This window comes from Pseudophryne corroboree, chromosome 9, assembly GCF_028390025.1.
Source record: "Pseudophryne corroboree isolate aPseCor3 chromosome 9, aPseCor3.hap2, whole genome shotgun sequence".
Taxonomy (NCBI): Eukaryota; Metazoa; Chordata; class Amphibia; order Anura; family Myobatrachidae; genus Pseudophryne; species Pseudophryne corroboree.
This window is the reverse complement of record NC_086452.1, coordinates 331,050,119-331,075,305: the sequence shown is the minus strand read 5'-3', so window position 1 is coordinate 331,075,305 and position 25,187 is coordinate 331,050,119. Positions and strand designations below refer to the sequence as shown.

General features: G+C 45.2%; 1 protein-coding gene across 4 annotated transcripts in view; it reads right to left on the bottom strand.

The window, feature by feature from the left end:
* Positions 1-25,187, bottom strand: part of PLA2G6 (phospholipase A2 group VI) — a 256,996-nt gene that overhangs the window by 69,618 nt on the left and 162,191 nt on the right. For all 4 annotated transcript variants that reach the window (XM_063940550.1, XM_063940552.1, XM_063940551.1 and 1 more), the window contains 2 exons: positions 15,642-15,792; positions 13,746-13,882 (listed from right to left, as the gene is read on the bottom strand). In XM_063940550.1, coding sequence (XP_063796620.1) covers positions 13,746-13,882; positions 15,642-15,792 — 288 coding nt within the window. The remainder of the gene's footprint in view (positions 1-13,745; positions 13,883-15,641; positions 15,793-25,187) is intronic.

Here is a 25,187-nt window from a genome sequence, read left to right as displayed (position 1 = left end):
GGGGGCGTGACACACGCCGGGGGCCGGGAGCTCGTCCCGTTCGCGGGTATTCCTCTTCTGTATATAAGGTATGTTGTGTTCACATGTTGTTATGTATCACCTTGAAAAAGGGGCGTTGTGGCCCCGAAACGTTGGACAGTAAGTGATGAATTAAACGCACTTTATGCACTTTATTGACTGAAACCAGACCTGTGAGTGCCGCCGCTGCTGGGCTTGATATATTTATATATATATATTTTTTTTTTTTTTTTTTTTACCACAGCACGGTCCTAGACCGGAGGTATAGATTAGAATACTCGTACAATATATTCTATAACCGGTACATTTTTCCTTAACTAACGCTGTCTGTATAAAGACATGTAGAATACTCAAGTGTTTGTAAAGTTACAGTGCTGTATACAAGCGGCTTTACAAGGGAGACCTTGCTCTGCAGTCCCAGAGACTAGCTGCAGCTATGCTCAGATGGCGCCCAGCGTCTCAGTCAGGGAGAGAGGGATAGTGTGAGGCAGCAGCAGGGCGGGAAAATCTACTCAGAGATGGCACCATCGCCCAGGGGAGGGGTTACAGGTCAAGCGCCACCTCCCCTGTGCTGGACTTCCACTCCAGGTACTGTGAGTCTTATTAAATGGGGTGTTCGTACACCCGACCTGTACTCTGACGCCTCGGTGGTCTAGTGGGATCCCTGCTCAGAAACAGTGTCCATGCCAGCACCAGAAACAGTGTCCATGCCAGTCTCCCTAGCTCGCAGACGGAACGCAATTTAATGGCGGGTACTCCTGGGAACCCTCTTACCTCCTCCCCGTAGCAGCCACGCCTCCGCAGCAAGTACCCGGGAACAGAGCAACGGGGATATGCAACGCTGCTTGGGAGGTGATGAAGCGGCAGCGCTGAAGTGTCACCCTGACATACAGCGCAGACAGCCCAGCGGAGAAATCTTCTTAGCAAGCTTTTTTCAGGGCTGCCCAGTGCAGCCATCCTGTTAGGTGAAAATGCAAAATTTTCACCTAACAGGAGCTCCAGTGCCTGGAGGCGGGGTTTATAGGGAAGGCTCCAATGCATCCTGGGACACCCTAAAGCTTTAGCCTGTTGGTGCCTTTGGATTAAGATCCACTCTACACCCAATGTTTTCCTGTGGAAACCAATGTATCCTGCTGCAGAAATGTCAGTAATTTTCAGTGTTCTTGTGCAAATTTGTAAAAAGTTGGAATAAACACTTTTATATCTCATCTGCAAGTTCATAAACTCCTCAACTTTCAATACAGATGTAGCCAGGATCATCGTTGCTGCAATGCGTACGCACAAGCATATGCATCACTGCAATGAGTGGCTGCACCTATTCATACTCACGAACTATCAGTGCAATGCGTATGGGTTGTAGGTGCAAATATAAGCGCACACACACAGATGTGCGCACGTATCGCGGCAACCTAGTTGCGTGGGCGACTATGTGTAGCCACAATGAGCGTGGATACATCTGTAAATCTCAAAATGTCTGTCCCACATCATTTACCCCTCCACATACTTGTCTCACATAAGTTACACCATTATTCACCGGAAAAATAAGATTTTACTTACCGATAAATCTATTTCTCGTAGTCCGTAGTGGATGCTGGGACTCCGTCAGGACCATGGGGATTAGCGGCTCCGCAGGAGACAGGGCACAAAAATAAAAGCTTTAGGACTAGGTGGTGTGCACTGGCTCCTCCCCCTATGACCCTCCTCCAAGCCTCAGTTAGGATACTGTGCCCGGACGAGCGTACACAATAAGGAAGGATTTTGAATCCCGGGTAAGACTCATACCAGCCACACCAATCACACCGTACAACTTGTGATCTGAACCCAGTTAACAGTATGACAAACGTAGGAGCCTCTGAACAGACGGCTCACAACAATAACAACCCGATTTTTTTGTAACAATAACTATGTACAAGTATTGCAGACAATCCGCACTTGGGATGGGCGCCCAGCATCCACTACGGACTACGAGAAATAGATTTATCGGTAAGTAAAATCTTATTTTCTCTGACGTCCTAGTGGATGCTGGGACTCCGTCAGGACCATGGGGATTATACCAAAGCTCCCAAACGGGCGGGAGAGTGCGGATGACTCTGCAGCACCGAATGAGAGAACTCCAGGTCCTCTTTAGCCAGGGTATCAAATTTGTAGAATTTTACAAACGTGTTCTCCCCCTACCACGTAGCTGCTCGGCAGAGTTGTAATGCCGAGACCCCTCGGGCAGCCGCCCAAGATGAGCCCACTTTCCTTGTGGAATGGGCCTTGATAGATTTAGGCTGTGGCAGGCCTGCCACAGAATGTGCAAGTTGAATTGTGCTACAAATCCAACGAGCAATCGTCTGCTTAGAAGCAGGAGCACCCAGCTTGTTGGGTGCATACAGTATAAACAGCGAGTCAGATTTTCTGACTCCAGCCGTCCTTGAAATATATATTTTCAATGCCCTGACAACGTCCAGCAACTTGGAATCCTCCAAATCGCTAGTAGCCGCAGGCACCACAATAGACTGGTTCAGGTGAAACGCTGAAACCACCTTAGGCAGAAACTGAGGACGCGTCCGCAGTTCTGCCCTGTCCGAATGGAAAATCAGATATGGGCTTTTATACGATAAAGCCGCCAATTCTGACACTCTCCTGGCTGAAGCCAGGGCCAGTAGCATGGTTACTTTCCATGTAAGATATTTCAAATCCACCGATTTGAGTGGCTCAAACCAATGGGATTTGAGAAAATCCAAAACTACATTAAGATCCCACGGAGCCACTGGGGGCACAACCGGGGGCTGTATATGTAGTACTCCTTTTACAAAAGTCTGGACTTCAGGAACTGAAGCCAATTCTTTCTGGAAGAAAATCGACAGGGCCGAAATTTGAACCTTAATGGACCCTAATTTGAGGCCCATAGACAATCCTGTTTGCAGGAAATGTAGGAATCGCCCCAGTTGAAATTCCTCCGTCGGGCCTTCCTGGCCTCACACCACGCAACATATTTTCTCCAAATGCGGTGATAATGTTGTGCAGTCACCTCCTTCCTGGCTTTTACCAGGGTAGGGATGACCTCTTCCGGAATGCCTTTTTCCCTTAGAATTCGGCGTTCAACCGCCATGCCGTCAAACGCAGCCGCGGTAAGTCTTGGAATAGACACGGTCCCCGTGAGCATCTCCTGAAGTTCCGGGTACCAAGTTCTTCTTGGCCAATCCGGAGCCACGAGTATCGTTCTTACTCCCCTTTGCCGTATAATTCTCAGTACTTTTGGTATGAGAGGCAGAGGAGGAAACACATACACTGACTGGAACACCCACGGTGTTACCAGAGCGTCCACAGCTATTGCCTGAGGGTCTCTTGACCTGGCGCAATACCTGTCCAGTTTTTTGTTGAGGCGGGACGCCATCATATCCACCTTTGGTTTTTCCCAACGGTTCACAATCATGTGGAAGACTTCTGGATGAAGTCACCACTCTCCCGGGTGTAGATCGTGTCTGCTGAGGAAGTCCGCTTCCCAGTTGTCCACTCCCGGAATGAACACTGCTGACAGTGCTATCACATGATCTTCCGCCCAGCGAAGAATCCTTGCAGCTTCTGCCATTGCCCTCCTGCTTCTTGTGCCGCCCTGTCTGTTTACGTGGGCGACTGCCGTGATGTTGTCCGACTGGATCAACACCGGCTGACCCTGAAGCAGGGGTTTTGCCAGGCTTAGAGCATTGTAAATCGCTCTTAGCTCCAGTATATTTATGTGAAGAGACATATCCAGGCTTGACCACACTCCTTGGAAGTTTCTTCCCTGTGTGACCGCTCCCCAGCCTCTCAGACTGGCATCCGTGGTCACCAGGACCCAGTCCTGTATGCCGAATCTGCGGCCCTCTAACAGATGAGCACTCTGCAACCACCATAGAAGAGACACCCTTGTCCGTGGAGACAAAGTTATCCGCTGATGCATCTGCAGATGCGATCCGGACCATTTGTCCAGCAGATCCCACTGAAAAGTTCGTGCGTGGAATCTGCCGAATGGAATCGCTTCGTAAGAAGCCACCATTTTTCCCAGGACTCTTGTGCATTGATGCACAGACACTTTTCCTGGTTTTAGGAGGTTCCTGACAAGTTCGGATAACTCCCTGGCTTTCTCCTCCGGAAGAAACACCTTTTTCTGAACCGTGTCCAGAATCATTCCCAGGAACAGCAGACGTGTAGTCGGGGTCAATTGAGATTTTGGAAAATTCAGAATCCACCCGTGCTGTTGCAGCACTACTTGGGTTAGTGCTACTACGTCCCCCAGCTGTTCTCTGGACCTTGCCCTTATCAGGAGATCGTCCAAGTAAGGGATAATTAATACGCCTTTTCTTCGCAGAAGAAACATAATTTCGGCCATTACCTTGGTAAAGACCCGAGGTGCCGTGGACAATCCAAACGGCAGCGTCTGAAACTGATAATGACAGTTTTGCACCACGAACCTGAGGTACCCTTGATGTGAAGGGCAAATTGGGACATGCAGGTAAGCATCCTTCATGTCCAGGGACACCGTAAAGTCCCCTTCTTCCAGATTCGCTATCACTGCTCTGAGTGACTCCATCTTGAACTTGAATTTTTGTATGTACAGGTTCAAAGATTTCAGATTTAGAATAGGTCTTACCGAGCCGTCCGGCTTCGGTACCACAAATAGTGTGGAATAATACCCCTTTCCCTGTTGTAGGAGGGGTACCTTGACTATCACCTGCTGAGAATACAGCTTGTGAATGGCTTCCAATACCGTCGCCCTGTCTGAGGGAGACGTTGGCAGAGCAGACTTTAGGAACCGGCGAGGGGGAGACTTCTCGAATTACAACCTGTAACCCTGAGATACTACCTGCAGGATCCAGGGGTCCACCTGTGAGTGAGCCCACTGTGCGCTGAAATTCTTGAGTCGACCCCCCACCGCCCCTGAGTCCGCTTGTAAAGCCCCAACGTCATGCTGAGGGCTTTGCAGAAGCCGGGGAGGGCTTCTGCTCCTGGGAGGGAGCTGCTTGGTGCACTCTCTTACCCTTTCCTTTGCCTCGGGGCAGATATGACTGTCCTTTTGCCCGCTTGTTCTTATAGGAACGAAAGGACTGCGGCTGAAAAGACGGTGTCTTTTTCTGTTGGGAGGGGACCTGAGGTAAAAAGGTGGATTTCCCGGCTGTTGCCGTGGCCACCAAATCCGATAGACCGACCCCAAATAATTCCTCCCCTTTATACGGCAATACTTCCATATGCCGTTTGGAATCCGCATCACCTGACCACTGTCGCGTCCATAAACTTCTTCTGGCAGATATGGACATCGCACTTACTCTCGATGCCAGAGTGCAAATATCCCTCTGAGCATCTCGCATATAAAGAAAAGCATCCTTTAATTGCTCTATAGTCAATAAAATACTGTCCCTATCCAGGGTATCAATATTTTCAGTCAGGGAATCCGACCAAACCACCCCAGCACTGCACATCCATGCAGAGGCGATGGCTGGTCGCAGTATAACACCAGTATGAGTGTATATACTTTTCAGGGTAGTTTTCAGCCTCCTATCAGCTGGATCCTTGAGGGCGGCCGTTTCAGGAGACGGTAACGCCACTTGTTTTGATAAGCGTGTGAGTGCCTTATCCACCCTAGGGGGTGTTTCCCAGCGCGCCCTAACCTCTGGCGGGAAAGGATATAATGCCAATAACTTCTTTGAAATTAGCAGTTTTCTATCGGGGTTAACCCACGCTTCATCACACACTTCATTCAATTCCTCTGATTCAGGAAAAACTACAGGTAGTTTTTTCAGACCCCACATAATACCCCTTTTTGTGGTACTTGCAGTATCAGAGATATGCAAAGCCTCCTTCATTGCCGTGATCATATAACGTGTGGCCCTACTGGAAAATACGTTTGTTTCTTCACCGTCGACACTAGATTCGGTGTCCGTGTCTGGGTCTGTGTCGACTGACTGAGGTAAAGGACGTTTTACAGCCCCTGACGGTGTCTGAGACGCCTGGACAGGTACTAACTGGTTTGCCGGACGTCTCATGTCGTCAACTGATTTTTGTAACGTGCTGACATTATCACGTAATTCCATAAACAAAGCCATCCATTCCGGTGTCGACTCCCTAGGGGGTGACATCACCATTACCGGCAATTGCTCCGCCTCCACACCAACATCGTCCTCATACATGTCGACACACACGTACCGACACACAGCAGACACACAGGGAATGCTCTTATCGAAGACAGGACCCCACTAGCCCTTTGGGGAGACAGAGGGAGAGTTTGCCAGCACACACCCAAGCGCTATAAATATATAGGAACAACCCTACAGAAGTGTTGTTTCCTTTATAGCAGCTTAATATATCAATATCGCCAAAAAAGTGCCCCCCCTCTCTGTTTTTTTACCCTGTTTCTGTAGTGCAGTGCAGGGGAGAGTCCTGGGAGCCAGACTCGCAGCGGAGCTGTGCAGGAAAATGGCGCTGTGTGCTGAGGAGATAGGCCCCGCCCCCTATTTCGGCGGGCTCTTCTCCCGGTGTTTGTGAGACCTGGCAGGGGTTAAATACATCCATATAGCCCCAGGGGCTATATGTGATGTATTTTTAGCCAGAACAAGGTATTATCATTGCTGCCCAGGGCGCCCCCCCCCCCAGCGCCCTGCACCCTCAGTGACCGCTGGTGTGAAGTGTGCTGACAACAATGGCGCACAGCTGCAGTGCTGTGCGCTACCTCATGAAGACTGAAAAGTCTTCTGCCGCCGGTTTCTGGACCTCTTCACTTTTCGGCATCTGCAAGGGGGTCGGCGGCGCGGCTCCGGGACCGGACTCCATGGCTGGGCCTGTGTTCGATCCCTCTGGAGCTAATGGTGTCCAGTAGCCTAAGAAGCCAATCCATCCTGCACGCAGGTGAGTTCACTTCTTCTCCCCTAAGTCCCTCGTTGCAGTGAGCCTGTTGCCAGCAGGACTCACTGAAAATAAAAAACCTAATAACTTTTTCTAAGCAGCTCTTTAGGAGAGCCACCTAGATTGCACCCTGCTCGGACGGGCACAAAAACCTAACTGAGGCTTGTAGGAGGGTCATAGGGGGAGGAGCCAGTGCACACCACCTAGTCCTAAAGCTTTTATTTTTGTGCCCTGTCTCCTGCGGAGCCGCTAATCCCCATGGTCCTGACGGAGTCCCAGCATCCACTAGGACGTCAGAGAAACTGACATTTCTTTACTGCGCAAATTATGTTATTTGAGCCCCTTCAAGTGCATGATTATTCATTGGGAGGGATGTACATGAGGTTTTGCACTGAGTCCTGCCCTGAAGATAAAGAATTTCCCTGCCTTTTCACAAGCTTAGGGACTGCACGCGGAAAAATGCAAATTTAATGTAGAAAAAGCAATGCGACTTTGGAATGGGATTACAAAAGTCATTCGCAGTGTGAGTTTGCCGGGAGAACGGATCTCAACTCTCACCTAATTGGATTGACCCCTATGAATGTCACCGCTTCAAATAACAGGGCCACTGGTTATGCATGGAGCACCACCAGGGAAGCAACAACAAGAAAATGGCATATCATTTTATTTTCATTTCAGAGAAAACTAAGAGCTTGGAATTAAAAAATAACTTGGTATTGGATTGTTTTGTATATGATTAACTCATAAAACTAATCTCCATGACATAGGAGCATAAATATTAAGCGATATTTGAGAAAAATCGTCATTGTGTTCCTCTCCTTATGTATTAAGGGGGTACTGTAGCAGTACTTCTAATTTTGAACACCATAGGAGTTCATATAAAAGTCTATGGGGACTACAATATGGCCGAAAAGCTCTTGTGATGTTTGTAGGCATTGAAGTCTATAGACTACAATGTAGCATTTTTAGCAGTGAGGGAACCTTCGGATCTTCTCAGGCAATGTCCACTTGCATATGGGAGTCAAATGCGCAGTAGCTCTGCTGAGTCCAAACCTAGATGTAAAGTGATCACATACGCAATCACTTCATAGACTTCTCAGAGATGGGTTCTGCGGTTCTTACCATATCCCTGCACGACAATGTTAATACACACCCACAATACATAATTTCTTATTGCCATGATGTGCACATAGTGGGCCTCATTAAGTGCTATCAGTGAATACTGCACCTTTGGAAAAACCATGTTGTATTGTAGTAGGACAAATTTAAACTGCGTAGGCAAAGCTGGAAGAGGAATATTTTAGCTTAACCATAAATCACGGTGTAAAACTAAAGTGGGCCAGTATTGCTGTGCTAGTTGCAAAAGCAGACAGTATTTACCCTGTATTCCAAAAAATTGTATTCATAGCCGTGCAATGCAGCAATAGTTCGACAGGGGAAAATTTTCCACCATAAATTTAATTTGCCCCTTATTCAAAATTATTCACATCAGTCCCTGACCCACTCCCATCTATAGATTAAGGGGAGATTTACTGAACACTGCACAGAAATCTTTACAAAATTACCATACTGAAAACTGGCGTGCGATTTTCATACATGACAGATACACTGTACAAAGCATCCACTGTATTAGGCAGTGCATGGCATGGATGCTTTTGGTAAAATGAGTTAGACATGGTTCATGCAGGTGAGGCAGCATGCTATCTGAGGAGTCCTGCATGTCAGAAAAAAATAATAAATAAAAATCAAACCTCCCTTGCATTTGACATAAACCCAGCCCAGCTTCTGATTCCATACTGCTCCACACGATTACTGCGATCTGTAGATGAAGAACTTTTAGTAGTGCCTAGAATTTTCCAGAATTAATCTAAGGGTTGAGCTTTAAACATTCAACTTACTTTATGGAACTTGCATCCCCGCACAGTTCGAGAAGCCCCCACTCTAGAATCCTTTAAAAACCAGACTGAATACTTCCCTGTTTACTCAAGCATTTCCGTAATGTCCCTTTACTATTTACATGCTCTCTTTATTTTATGAAAAGCTTTTTTGTACTTCCTTGTTTCTGTACTGTACTATTTTCATTCTGTTAAGCACCTTGAGTCCTATTGGAGAAACAGCGCTATATGAATAAGATTATTATTACGTAGCATGGGCCACGGAAGTCCAGCATGGGGGCAAAAGGGTGAGGGCTGAAACAATCGACCAAGGGATGGTCGGCCCGATGTTCAGTACCACTGGGATCTTCCTAGTGCCACAAGGACTAAGCCTCATACTTAACTTTTTTTTTTTCTTTCTGTTTAGTTCCTGGAGTGGAGATACAGGGGGCCACTGTGAAATCAAATTGGGTGCATTATAAGAACCCTTCTCCTCATGACACAAATTGCAGCACTGTTCAGAGGTGGTGGACGGGATATATGTAGGTGACCCGACTTCATGAGTCTGTGGTGATTCCAAGAAAATTTGTGAGTCTTCCGTAAGTTCTGGGAGAGTAACAGAGTATGGCAAGCACTTGCAGCACTACCATGACTATTCTTGAATGCTGGCACTTGAACATCAAATACCAGCATGCACACTGACCGCAGTGCATTCCTGCACTGTACTGCCACATATCAAATAAAAATTAATGCCCCGTTTATACAAATGAAAAAATAATATTGCACTCTTTATAATGATAAATAATCTTTCCATCTGAAGCCATATTTTTGGACTATTGGAGAACTTGGGAGCACCTGGAAGAAACCAACATAACCATGAGGAGAATATGCAAAAATCACAAAGATGGTCACTATTCCGCTCATGGCCCCAGCACTGTGAGACAGTAATGGTAGCCACTGTGCCATGCCCTCTGTCAACTTATTTCCACCCATCATAAGACAATCTCCAATGTAATAAGGAAAGTGTAAACGTAAAACTTAAGTTTCTCAGGTGTTAATGTATCAACCTGTGAAAGAGTGGAGAAGTGGGCCAGTGGAGAAGGGTATCCGGATGATACTGTAGGTCGACAGTGAAAAGGTTGACAAGCAATAAGTCAACACCAAATGGTTGACATGGTCAAAAGGTCAACATGCTCAAAAGGTCAACATGAGTTTTTGGGAATTTTTGTTTAATTTTCAGGACTTTTACATACTTTACCATACACATGGTCTACAATTGGGAATAGTAACCGGTGCCGAGCGAAGTGGAGTGTAGTGAGGCACCTTCCCCGAAGTTCGCTTGCCATGCAAGGGTATGCTGTGCTCTAATTGGGGGTTCACGTGCTGGAAGGACCATTTGGTGTCGACCTTCTGTGGACCCACTGATTTATAACTGTGGAGAAGTTACATATATCGACCAATCAACTTCTACCTATCGCTTTGACCAGAACTAAAAGGCAGGTGTCATAAATGATGGTTAGCCAGGATCATACAGGACCAGGATAACAGGGATTTCATAATAACTGTGACAAAGGCAGAAGTCAGTACAGGCTACATATCAGTGACGTGTGGTGAGGTCATTGGCTGGGGAGGCACTGAGATTTATATATTGATTGATTGAGTGCACCTCCCTGTCCCTGCAGCTCAAGTGATCTGGGGGTGAGCTGCCCAGTCACTTCCCACCCAGTCCAAAGGTCCAGGGCCCCAGGTCCGGGATAGTGTAGGTACCGGTGAATCACCGGCAGTGATGCTGCTGCATAGGAGGGCAGATGAGGAGGAAGGAGAGGTAAGAGCGCTGGCCGCAGCCACACACACTCCATCTCTGGGGTTCCCGCTGGCTCTGGAGCTGCCACTGCTGTAATGACAGTTCCACATTAGTAACGCCAGGTCCCGCTGGCTCTGCGGCTACCACTGCTGTAGTGACAGCTCCACATTAGTAACGCCGGGTCCCGCTGGCTCCGGGGCTGCCGCTGCTGTAGTGACAGCTCCACATTAGTAGTGCCGAATCCCGCTGCAGCTTCACCCCGCCGCGTATAGGTAATTGGAGCTGCGGATCCAGCACTGGATCTGCTATACAATCACATCTGCCTCGCTGACAGGGTCGGGTTTTTCCCTGTCAGTGAGGCACTTGTATAAGTGCCGCTTTCCCCTCTGTTTTTAATGGGCTTTTACAGCCCAGTGCTTTAGCCCTCCCCCCTCCCCCTTCCCCCGCTTTAGCCTGTTCCTTTTGTAAACGGGTGGCACAGCTGTCGGTACCTCCCAAACTAATTTTAAGCACTGAAATGGTTAGCACAATATAAAGAAATTACTTATGACACAGAATATGTGTCATAAGTTTTTCTTTATATTATTTTAATAATTAATTAATAATAATTAATTAATGACCTATAGCTATTTGAGATTTATTTTTTTTACAGTTAATGGGTTATTGATCTATTTCATTTCTGATCCAGTTAAATTAGACAATCTACAGTTCATTCAGTATGTTTTACTATGAAGAGGATAATGCAAGTAAAAAGTCTGAAATATCTTGCATAATGGTCATTATATTATATAGAAAACATGGTTGGATTTATAGTTCACTTCCTAATAGGACAGCAGTATAAGAAATACATGAGCAGTCACAGTTTTTTTTCTGGTGGAATTTTGTCCAACATATCAATAGTTACACTGTACCTAAACTGGCTGCAAAGCGCTCAACATTGGAAAAATTATAAACACCTGGTTTTATTATTTATTACTGATCCACAAAACCACATGCCTCTCTTCATGCCCGCGACAAAATCACATAGGTACACTATAGACTTGGTAGTAGTAAAGCCTAGATCTCTCCATGTGTTTAGTAATCCCACGACAAATGAGAGGTTAAACTAATACTGCTCATGTGTCAGCACAAATATTGCTCACAAAATTGGTCTCCTCCTTCCAATCAGTCCATCAGGAACAGTAAACCCCAGCTAGTACTGGACTGCATTTCTGCTCTCTCTGATCTGATGGGGTTATGATACCTCTTCTCCTCCTATGGCTCTCAGGGTACGAGGCTTGGCTTTCCTGGGAATGAGCTCCTACTGACTGGGCAGGACCACAGGAAGGGCCAAACTGGCCTGGTGCTGAAAATTATCAATGCTGTACTGTGAGAAGCAGTGGATGAGGTGCCAGTGGTCTGTCGGCATGTGCTGTGTTGGCATGTACAGTGTAATAGAAGGCATAGATGGCACCTCCATCTAACCACCTACATACCCCTCCTATGGCTCACTAAGGTTCATAAAGGTATGCAAAGAAAGTGAAACATATCTTGCATGAAGGAGGGAAGCTGCAATTGTGGGATGCGGTCATATGACTGCCACTCGGGATCCCGGCGGTCAGCATGCCGACTCCAGAATCCCGAGCGCTCAAAATGCCGGCCGACAGAATGCCAACCCACAGGGTCTACTCCCACTCATGGGTGTCCACGACACCCACAGAGTGGGAACAGAACCTGTGGCGAGCGCAGCGAAACCGCGAGGGTTTTTGTTGCGCTCTCCCCCCACCGCTGACTATCTGCTGCCGGGATCCTGTGGTCAGTATGCTGACCGAGATCCCGGCAGCCGACAAAACGTTCCCAACCCACAATTGCAGGTTACAGCAAGGAACTGTTGAAGCAATTGCATATCAATTCAGACAGGAAAAAAACAAGATATAGCAGAAAGAACGGTGTCAATTGTGGTGATTCTTAAAATGTAACATCATTTTGTGAAAGGTTTCCCTTCTTCTTATCAGATTTTGTTAAGTAAGAAAACATGTAACAGCAACAGCGGAGCACTTCAAATTGCTAACCTGCCCACTTCTCTGCTTATTTTATGGCTTAACACATCAGTTCAGACAGTGGTACCTACAAATGGTGGGCAATAGAAGTGTACCTGGATTGTGCTAGACATACTAGTGCAAAAAAGATGCCTGATGTTAGAGTTGCATGGGTCCTGCTCACGTCAGGCGTCTAATGGGACCTGGCACGTCGAGAGGGGCTATTTGGCGCAACTGCAGCAGTGATGTAGGCGTACATATCTTAATATATAAAATAATGTTTGAAAGCTATTTAAATAGATCAATATCAGTGGTGAAATGCAGACAGGTAATGATCATGTGACTGGCCACTGTGATGTTATTCAGTTTTGGTGTAGCAGTCAGTGTATGGTAAAAAGCGGACAGTTCTCAGCTAATATATGTCACAATTTAAAGTATGTTTATTTTAAGCAATATGTTATATGTAAAAAATGTTGGCTAGCTAGCTAGATATAGTGATGAAATGCAGTCAGGTACAGTATGATCAAGTGACTTAGTTGCTGATATGACATTTCAATGTTCGGTAAGCCTATTTTAACCTAAATGTTATATGAAAATGATATTAGATGAATAGATACAGGTATACTATAAATAGATGTCAGTGGTAAATGTAGGCAGCGCTTTATTAACATCATAAATAGCCATTGTCATGTCACTCAAATTTGGTGCAGCAGTCAGTGCTTGTTATACAACTGTCAGATCCCGATGGTTTCCATGCAAGTCCGATGGTAGGGGAACTTCCCATGCACCGGACATTTCATGTTTTGACAATATGCAGGCTTGCCAGCTTGCAGCCTCATGGGGGATACTCACTTGGGGGCAAAAACAATCTTCTTTTACAGTGGAGTGCTCTGGTGAATCTGAGAACTAAGTCTCTGCAACCCAAGATAACTAGTAGAAATTACCACATGCATAGAGGGTCCACTCTCTCAGAGACTTACATGTGTTACCCCTTTTTTTCCAAGGGTTAAATATGCAAAGTAGACTAAACTAACCTCTATCCTAAATCTAATAATTGGATAGATGCACTTTCAAACACAGGGTAATTCACACATACTGGCTGGAAATGTATGACCTGCAGGGGTCAGGCTTATGCAGTTCTCTATAGTAGTAAACTTGTGCTTTTACCTTCTGGTCTTGTTACTGGACGGAATGAAGCAAGCCTTTTGAATGTTGGCTCTCTGCCTGTTTCAGGGGGATCATAGTTCCGGAACAGATGCAGTTCAGCTGGGTGTCTATCTGACATTGTTCCAGTCACCATCACCCTGGGAAGAAGAAAGGTGAGAAGAATAAGGCAGAGTGAATAAAAGGTGACTAAAGAGCAGATAAATATACTACCAGTGGCGTGCGGTGAGGTCAGTGGCTGGGGAGGCACAAGCAGCTAACAATCCCCCCCACATTGGTGAAACCAGCACCAGGCAGAACCAGCCTTAGCAGGAGAGACACTCGGTATGGGGTCCCCCTGCATTAGCATTAATCTGCCCCCCCTAAAACTAGTCAGCCCAGGGCTGGAATTCCTCGGAAGTGGGGACACCAAAAAATAAAAAACGGGGTCCCCCTCCCGAGCAATAACCAGCACTGGGCTGATAGCCCAGTGCTATGCCCCGCACCCCTGGTGGCAGTGGGTGCGGGGTTCATTGTTAATATTGTTCTTTACAGGTGGCCTACAGGTCCCAGCAAGCCTGCCCCAGCATGCTGGCACTTGGAGAACCACAAGTGCCAGCAAGCCCGGACATAAATGGCCTGCTGGCACCTGTTGTCCACCTGTAAAGAAAATATTAAAATAAAAACACCAGTCTTTAAAAAAAAAAAAAGTTTATTTAACAGGGTCTTCACCTGGGGGCAGCAGCCTTTAAGCTCTTTTGCATGGCCGCCGCCTCCCCAGGGCTTCCGGCGTCTTCACCTAGGGGGGCGCCACCTCCCCAGGGCTTCCAGCGTCTTCCTCCGGCATCTTCACCTGGGAGGCGGTGGCCTTTAAGCTCTTTTGCATGGCTGCCGCCTTCCCCAGGGCTTCCAGTGTCTTCACCTGGTGGGCGGCGGCTGCTAAGCTCTTTTGCATAGCCGTCGCCCATCCAGGACTTCCGGCGTCTTCTACCGTCAGGAGCTCTTCTCCGCTCCTCCTCCGCCGTTGGACTGACAGCCGCTCCCTCGCGCTGACTTATATAAGTCAGCCGGAGGGGGCGGGGCGATGAAGCGGCGAGCCGTGATTGGCTCGCGGCGGCCATCTTGAATTTCAAAAATGACGCTGAGGCGCCATTTTTGAAATTGGTACCGCTCCACTGGCCAAACTCTGCACCGCCGCCACCCGCCGCCCGCACCTCCGTCGCACCCACACAGTGATTGACAGCGGATCCAGTGACGGATTCGCTGGCCAATCACTGTGGCCTCACTGACAGGGGTGTGCTTTCCTAGGTTGAAAGCACGTCCCTGTATGAAAGCGGCACCTCCACTGTGATAATATAAACTGCCTAAAATAAACAGTACATTCAATGCACTTTTTTTAATGGGCAAATAGTGCTCAACAAACCAGCCCTGATAGAGCAGGAAGGAGCTCAATGTATAACCTAACTGACTAAAGTGAAGTATACAGGGGGACAGGGCCAAACTACTCTCCGGAGAAGGGCTGAGGTGTGCATCTAAAATAGTTGCCCAGCATGTCTCTGTGGAGGGGAGAGAGAAGAGGAGGCAGCTTTAGATGGGCACTCAACCAGGATGGAAACGCACTTAGGGGTGGGAGGGGGCAAACAGGGCACCTCTGCTTCATGCTGCCTTGATGGTCTAGTGTGCAGAGCAGCATGCTGGGCCGAAACTCACACACACCATCGATGGTCTCGAACACCGGCGGTGAATAGTCGCAATGATGCAACTATTTCATCTGCCCAGAACGTCTGGCTGCGGGAGTGGTGGTGTGCGGTCAGTTAGAAGAATTAAATAAGACCAATGCTGGGATGAAAGTACCAAATATATGTAGCAGCAGTTTATGATGTAGTACTAACATTTTATTTAAAAAAATACTGCACTTACTTAGGGTACTTCACATCTGTCATCTTTGTTTGTTCCCCAAATTCCTTTTTCAGAAAGTCTTCTAAAGGTCCAGACTCATATGGTCTTGATCCACGGAAAACCTCATTCTTCATACGGAAGTACAAACAGCGGAGGTACTCCATGGGCTTTCCTGACAGAAAAAAGCAAAAATTTGGTAATGTAAAAATATCTAACAAAGAGTTCTTGGCAAAGAATAGGATTAGGTACTTCAGAATCTCACAACCATAAACAGTATTTCAAAATGGAAATCACATAGTGCACACACTTCCAAAGTTTCACATGGATATGAAAGATTATAGTAGCTCCTTAAAGTATTCACAGGGCTTCACTCTTTCCACATTTTGTTATGTTACAGCCTTATTCCAAACTGAAATAAATTAATTTTCCCCTCAAAATTTAGCAAATTTATTAAAAATAAAAAAACTAAGAAATCACTTGTACATAAGTATTCACAGCCTTTGCTCAATACTTTGTTGATGCACCTTTGTCAGCAGTTAAAGCCTCAAGTCTTTTTGAATATGATGCCACAAGCTTGGCACACCTATCTTTGAGCAGTTTCGCCCACTCCTCTTTGCAGCACCTCTCAAGATCCATCAGGTTGGATGGGAAGCATCGGTGCACAGCCATTTTCAGATCTCTCCAGAGAGATCCAGAGATCTCTCTTCAATTGGATTCAAGTCTGTACTCTGGCTGTGTTGTCCTGAAGCCACGCCTTTGATATCTTGGCTGTGTGCTTAGGGTCGTTGTCCTGCTGAAAGATGAACCCCAGTCTGAGATCAAGAGTGCTCTGGAGCAGGTTTTCATCCGCAATGTCTCTGTACATTGCTGCATTCATCTTTCCCTCTATCTTGACTAGTCTTCCAGTTCCTGCCACTGAAAAACATCTCCACAGCATGATTTTGCCACCACCATGCTTCACTGTAGGGATGGTATTGGCCTGGTGAAAAGTGGTGCCAGGTTTTCTCCAAACATGACGCCTGGCATTCACACCAAAGAGTTCAATCTTTGTCTCATCAAACCAGAGAATTTTGTTTCTCATGATCTGAGAGTCCTTCAGGTGCATTTTGGCAAACTCCAGGCAGGCTGCCATGTGCTTTATTACTAAGGAGTGGCTTCCGTCTGGACACTCTACCATACAGGCCTGATTGGTGGATTGCTGCAGAGATGGTTGTTCTTCTGCAAAGTTCTTCTCTCTCCAAAGGGGAATGCTGTAGCTCTGACAGAGTGACCATCAGGTTCTTGGTCACCTCCCTGACTAGGGCCCTTCTCCCCTGATTGCTCAATTTAGATGGACAGCCAGCTCTAGGATGAGTCCTGGTGGTTCCGAACTTCTTCCATTTACGGATGATGGAGGCCACGGTGTTCATTGGGACCTTCAAAGCAGCAGATATTTTTCTGTACCCTTCCCCAGATTTGTGCCGCGAGACAATCCTGTCTTGGAGGTTTACAGACAGTTCCTTTGACTTCATGCTTGGTTTGTGCTCAGACATTTTGAGCTTCATGGCAAAGGCTGTGAATACTTATGTACATGTGATCTATTAGTGTTGTTTTTTTTAATTGAAGCAATATGATACAGTACAATTAAAGGAGACCGTGCATGTAAGAGTACCAATACGTGTTATCAGGAAATCAAAATATATGCAAGGATTACAAATATATCAAGCAATAACAGGAGTCATGTTCATCTGGTTGAAATTGTCATATAGAGATGGGAGGATCTTGGAGGAAAACTCTAGGTGCTCTAGTAGTAGGAGGCAGTAGGCCAAAAATTGCCCATTCAGGTGTGAGGGTAGCATAATTAACCAAATGTTGAGACACAAAACACCAGACCCCCAACCAAAACCGCCTGAGAAAGTGGCAAGCACAGAAGCAGTGGTAGAGGTCGGCATCCCGTTGTCCACATTTTGGGCAAAAGGGGTCATCTAGGAGGCCCATTAAGAATCCTCTGTAGGGAGAAATACAAGCACGGTGGAAAATATTTAGGTACATTTCTGTGTACTTGGCTGCAGTGAAAGTAGAAATTGAAAATTGTAATATTTTAAGTAAAGCATCTACAGTGAGAGTTGGAAAGTGTTCTAACCATTGAGCTATTCCAGTTTTAAAGGAAGACTGGTCCACTAATAATCTAAGACATTTCTAGTATGAGGAAATAGCTCCTTTAGATAAAGATGGTCGTAATAGCATCTTGTCCAAGGGGTTGTCCCAATCACTCACTGGTATTAATTTGGATACTGTGCTCATGTAGTGTTGAGCCTGAAAAAAGGCAAAGCCCTGAGGCCCAATAAATGTATATTTGGCCACAGCCCCCGTATAGGAGAGTGGTTTGTGGGATGTAGAATTCATTAATTGACCAATACTACGAAGCCCTTCTGAATGCCATGCAGAAAATGGGTGCGTGGCTTCCCCCTGTTAAAAAAAAATGGATTTTGGAGAAAAGGTAGGTGAATGGAGAAATATTGGTGCAATTTATATTTGTGTCACAACAACCATACTTTTCTGGTAGTTACAAGGAGAGGGTTGGTAAGCAAATTTGGAGGTACTTCTGCATCTGTCATGTGCAGAAAAGCTATCAACGATAGCTGAGGTATAAAATTCTGTTCAAGGGGTGTATTGCTATAGATTAGATCGTTAGACAACCAATCTTTTATGAAACTGACATAAGCGGCATAACTATACGTCAGAATGTTAGGAAAGTTAATTCCCCCATTAAGTTTAGGCTGGCACAATTTAAACCTACCAATTCTTGCTCTGTAAATAGTCTTGTCGACACAGTAGGATAGGGAGAACCTGGAGCGGACATAAAAGTTTTGGAAAATAAACCATGCGAAGAAGGTTGGCTCTTCCCAGAAAAGAAAGTTGGAGACAGCCCATCCACCCCAAATACGCTGTCATCTGCAAAATGATTTTTCTAATATTAATATCATATAATTTGGTGAACGTTTTGGGGAGAAAAATACCCAGGTATGGAAAGATAGAAAAATAGAAAGCTTGTGATTTCTCAAAATTAACTAAGAATCCAGAGACTGATCCCACCCTGTCAATCAAGTCCAATAACAGTTTTAAAGAGTGTTTGGGGTTTGACAAATAAATAAGGACGTCACTGACAAATACCGTAATTTTCACTTCAGTAGTCCCAATGCGTATACCACGTAGGATGGGCCAAGATTCAATTATTTGAAGCAGGGGGTCTAGGGATGATGTCCAAAATCTTGGGCTGAAAGCACATTAAATACAAAAGGCCAGAACACTGTGTCAAATGCTTTTTGAGCGTCAAAGCTGAAAAGCATATTGGGGTAGTGGGGGTATTATTTACTGCCGCTATAGATGCTATAGCTGTACAAATTCCTGTAACCGATTGTCTTCCACGAATAAATCCTAATTGATGTGGTGAGAACAAAGAGGAAGAAAAAGTTTGTAATCGGTTAGAAATAATCTTTGAAAGTATTTTAAAATCTACGTTTAATAAGGTAATAGGACAATAGGATCCGAGTAACGTAGGATCTCGGTCCGGTATCGGGCTTAGAGTGGTGCAAACCCTGTTAAAAGAGGGATATTTAGGGCATTATTTATGTATGAAACGATATAATTCTAATAAACCTGGAAAATGTCTGGGGTTAAGATTTTAAAATATTCTCCCAAAAAAAACATCGGGTCCAGGAGCTTTGCAAGTGTGAAGGGAGGAAATCGCTGAACTCATTTCTAATTCTCTTATGTTTGAATCTAGAAAATCTGTCTGATCTGGAGTTAAACGAGGCAGCCCTGCTTCCCTTATTATGGCACCTATGGAATCTGGGGTCGATGGTGTAGAAGTATATAAATTACAATAATATTCATAAAAAGCAGTTAAAATATCAGGAGTTTTCACTAGTAAAGGAAATCGATCGGCCTTTCGAACAGAAACTATGTGATTCTTGCGTTTCCGTGTTTTAGTTAGGGAGGCCAAAAGCCGTCCAGATCTAGCTCCCCATCTATATCTGTTTTTTGTAAAGTCCAGTCGCCACTGTGCCCGAGAGAGAAAAAATTGTCTAATAAAGACTTAGTCTGATTATATGCAAGTAACTGCTCTTCCGAAGGGTCCGTCACATACAAAGAAAAAGAATCGCGTAGTGTAGCGGAAAGAAAGTCATATTGTTTTTTCTGTGCTTTGTAGCGGCTGGACACATACAAAATAACATGGCCGCCCATCACAGATTTCGAAGCTTCCCAAAAAAAGGACACAGTAAACCCAATGAGCAATGTTATTATCCACATAGTCTAGCCAGTGGCATCTAAGGTAATCACAGAATTCTTCAGAGTGATACAAGTAAGCAGGGAACTTCCAGGTGCGGTGGCTAGGGCCTACTGCGGTTAGTTTAAATGAAAATTCAGTGGGAGTATGGTCGGAAATCATAATTTCCGCAATGTTCGCGGGACATATTTCTGTGACTAAGCTATCAGATACTAGGAAGTAATCAATTCGAGAGACCGATCGATGAACACTCGAGTGAAATGTGAAAGACTTATCTGGAGACTTTTCCACCCATTGGATATCTGTGACCTGTAATCCCAAGATAAATGTGCAAGAGGGTGCTTCAATAAATTTTTCAATTTATTATCTAACCAAATATAAACATGGAGGGTTTCAGCGGAAGTACTAAAACTGACCAAACACTTTATCAGAAAAGAAACAATAAACATATACCGTATATACTCGTGGTTAAGCCGACTTTTTCAGCACATTTTTTATGCTGAAAAGCCTTATACTCGAGTGATGGTCCCACTTACCTGTTCTCCGGTTTCTCCCGCTCTGCAGCCTCTGTGGGTGGTCAAATGACTGCCGATATCACCGCTCTTCTTTTCTCATGCACACCAGCAGCGTCTGTGTTACTGCATGTGTTGCGTTAGCACTTCCCATACATATGTAGTAACGCTGCGTATGCAGTAACACAGCGTGTATAGTATGAGCCCTAACACAGGCTGCTCTATGCAAACATAGTCATGTCATCACATTTACCAGTAGCTGCTGCATTTCCCACCCTAGGCTTATACTCGAGTCAATAAGTTTTCCCAGTTTTTTGTGGTAAAATTAGGTGCCTCGGCTTATATTCGGGTCGGCTTATACTTGAGTATATACGGTAATAAAACAACATATGCAAAGACAAGGTCAATGTAGAGGTAACATCTCAAAGGGTACATTATATAACCTAATAATTAAGGAACATGTCAGTGAGTAGTTAAGGCCCTCAACAATTAGGTTAAAGAATACATTGTAGGACCTAACCTCTAGGGAAAGGGTCATTAAAATAATATATCATGAAAAAGTATTTAAAGCCCCTCAGCGATTAGGTGATCTAGTAGAGGAGTAAGCCAGTGAGCTCAGAGGAGTAGAGGAAGTAAAAAAATGTTTACGAGCATCATCTGAGTCATCAAATGTTAGGGTACGACCATTGTCAGTGACCCGTAACTTGGCTGGGTACAAAAGTGCAAAGCGTTTTTGTGATTCAACCAAAAATTTACAAACTGATATGAATGCTTTGCGTTTTTGGGTAACTATTGCTGAAAAATTTTGGAGTACCAAGATACAATTACCATCAATAACCAGTTGCCCAAGTTTTTTGTAAGCTCTTAGTACCATTTCATTGGTCCTAAAGTCAAAATAACGGGCCACCACTGCTAAGGATGGGAGATAGGACCTTCTCTTTTCATTCCTACCCTATGTAACCATTCTACTTGTGGGAATTCCACTGTTTCAGGAATATGTAAAGCACAGGCCAATTTAGAGGTGAGAAACTCTCCCAGTGCGGGGGGCTTTATATGTTCTGGAACACCAATGAATCGTTTCTATGATTTCTGTTTTCAAGATCATCTAGGTTATCCTGAAGTTCCCAGAACATCGTGATGAAAAATCAGCCGAAGATTGTAAAGCCTGAGCCGTATCCTCCACATCACTCACCCTTTGGTCCAACTCTGAGATCCTTGAAGTATTAGAAGATACTTCCCTCAGGGTAGACTGAAACGATTCCTTAAATTCGTCCAGTTTTTTTATCAATGTGTGGCATTAGCACTGAGAGAATTTCTTTAGCAGTTTGAGACATAGGAACTGAGGATTCCAGTTGGTAGGTTGAATCAGAATCCGCAGCCATGTTAACTGCAGACTGCGAGTTTCGGGAGGAGGCACCGCCCTGTTTTTAAGATTTTGTCCTGTCCATAGTATCTGAGCTATTCTTGTTCAAGAATCTCTCCATCAAGTAGTAAAAGTTAGCGCAATAAGCCAAGGAAAGGCAAGTTGGGCTCACCAGCTAGTTAAATTCAATACACACGATATATTACTGAAAACCAGGGTACAATCCCTCTCAAAAATGTATTAAAACAAAGAGCGTCACATTAGAAGTGAGAGGTACTAGGAGTACAATGTTAAGACATTTCAATGCAAGTACACAGTGAAAGTAGTTTGAGATATGGGGTAGATAGTTGGCTCACACAAATATTACCAAGGTATGCAATACCAATACCCAATAATATATTATATCAGGGAATGGTCTATATTCCAATCAGGGATGAAAATGAGGAGTGAATTAGTATATTCCACGTATTTCTGTGCACTGCTTTAGGAAGTGTGAGGCAGTAATGGATATATAATAATTATTCACGTCAGTAAGCGGCGTAACCCACAGCTGCGTTATATGTTACACAATATAAACCGAAATCACACGAAAGTGACTACTAATGAACAATATAGCCTTTTAAAAGGGCTCAAAACTTACATATAATGAGTCACAAATGTACAATAAATATTGACCACTAGGTGTCATTGTATAGCAAGAAGACAATGACAGCAGACATTACAGGTATCAAATACTAGTTGTGAGGACACTGTCACAGATACAGTATAATGAGTTTGCCTATTTGTACACTCTGAAATTGGCACAGTATCACATATACAAAAAAAAAAAAGAGGGTTTGACAATATTGTATATGTTTACCTTATGTGTAAGCTATATAAAAAAAAAAAAGTTAAGGATAAAAGGTAAAGTTACCGGCAAACACCGAACCAGAGTATATAGCAGCGTGTCGTGTGTCACTCAATGTATAATGTCACTAGAGAAAAATATTGTAACTTGAAACTACAGTTCAGTAGCTCATAGTCCAAATATACAGTAGGTAATTGGAATACCAGTGAGGGTGAGCACGATATAAAAACGAATAAGGATCTGATTCCGGAGCTGGTTCAATCACTTAGGAAGCAATAAGACTCAGGGGACTTTATATTGCTTACCTCAAAGTATGAAGTATTTTAGCAAAGCCATATAACAGTTTTGTGGTGAAGAAAAAGAAAGAAAAAAAAACATAATTGAGGTAAGGTGGAGAAGGTCCACATGAAGAAAAAATAAGAAAAAGAGAAGTGGGTGAGGTGTTTATGACACACGAGGAGAGAGAAAATGACAAATGGGGGATATTGAAGCAGGGTGTCAGAGTGTCCTGTACACAGACGCCAAGTGTCACTCCATCTTCCCCCGGGAGGGCAGCATCCAAGGATCAGGGAGCAGGACGAGGACCAGCAGCACCGATCAGCCACAACAGACACCCCGCACTCAGCTCATGGATGAAGAGGGAAGGTTTCACCGCAGGATTCCCAGGATCCAGAAGCAGCTGTTGAGGCACCTTCTCCAGTCTACGATCCCCGCGGCAATAGTCTCCAAGCCGTCCGTCACACAGCCGATCTCCTACAGCACCAGGTAAAGCAGAATCGGGAGCCTTTTCAGCAGGCACATTCCTCGTCAGAGGAAGACAGGGGTTCGTGGTCTCCACGGGTCCCGCTGAATGCCGGCTCAGCTCAGACAAGGACCCCCGCAGTAGAGGTGATAGCCGCTAGGATGGTACACTGCAGCCTCGCCGTTCACAGTTAGAGCGCGGTCAGCCGTATTCCCAACAGGTGCAGGAGCAGTCAGTGGGAGGTGCGGAGCCACTGCTTCCAAGGCCCGTCAATCATCAAACCCGGCCAGCAGTGCAGTAGCAGAGAATCACCGCCTGGCAGATGGAAGGTCCTAAGAAAGAGTGTGGGTATTTCAGGGTCGGGGGGGACAAGGGTGAGTAATGCGAGTGATGGCCTCTCACCACCCGGCGACTCAACGACAAGCCCGACTCCGGGGAACCGTGCTTCCAAGACAGCCAGTCACACAAGGGAGGTAGCAGCACATTCCTCATCATGAGGGGAAACAATCACCGCTGGTTAGGCAAGTGTGAATAAAAGAAAAGCGGGTGGATGGGCTTAGATAGAGCTCGTTGAGCTCAGTTAAAACGTGGCCATCTTGGATGCGCTACCCACCGGAAGTCCAGTTTTTTATTTTTAATAAATTTGAAAAAATCTCAAAAATACTCTTTTCACGTTGTCATTATGGGGTACTGTGTGTAGAATTTTGAGGGGAAAAATTAATTTATTTCAGTTTGGAATAAGGCTGTAACATAACAAAATGTGGAAAAAGTGAATCGCTGTGAATAATTTCCGGATGCACTGTGTGTGAATGGCTGGCCAATGCTCACATTGCCAGATTTAACCTCCTATACAGCAGTTGTCGTATAGAAATTGTGGTTCTACAGTAAGCCCCCATATCCAGGTCTCTGTATGTTGTGAAGGAAACATGCATGTATACATACTTTATAGAAAGGAGAAAAAGAATTCCAATTTTGTTAAATTAAATTAAAGGATGAGTAAGCACATTTGCGTAAATTATATTTAGTCTTAACATTTACGGGATCAGTCTTCTATTTGTGGAGTATCTGTTTAACATCTATTAGCATACACATGCAACACAGGAGCATATATACATTTAGAGGCTTAATATGGAAACACAGAATTTGACAGCATATCTTGGCCCATCTAGTCCATACTTGCCTACCTGAGCCTCTCCATGAGGGAGAAAATGCTCTGTTCCTGGACTTTCCTGGTAATGTATGATTGCCATCACCTGTGGTGAGCTAGTTAATTGATAAGAAAGGTGTTTCACCACAGGTGATGGCAATCATACATTACCAGGAAAGTCCAGGAACAGAGCATTTTCTCCCTCATGGAGAGGGCCAGGTAGGCAAGTATGATCTAGTCTTTTATCCTTTTGGTAACCTAAACCCTATTTGATCTTTAGTTCTTTGTAAGGATATCCTTATGCCTATCCCAAGCATGTTTAAATTGCTCTACTGTCTTATAGGCCCTACACACTAGCCGACATCAGCCAAAGATATGAACGATCTCGTTCATAAATGAACGAGAACTCGTTCATATCTTTCAGTGTGGAGGCTCCAGCAATGAACGATGCGCGGCCCCGCGCTCGTTCATCGCTGGTCCCCCGTCGGCTGTGCATGCAGGCCAATATGGACGATCTCGTCCATATTTGCCTGCACTTCAATGGAGCCGCGTGACAGGGGGAGTGAAGAAACTTCACTCCCCCCGTCACTGCCCCCCCGCCGCCGGGTCGCCCGTCGGCCGTATCCGCCGTCGGGCAGCTCGGCGGCGGATCGGCCAATGTGTAGGGCCCTTTAGGCTCTACCACC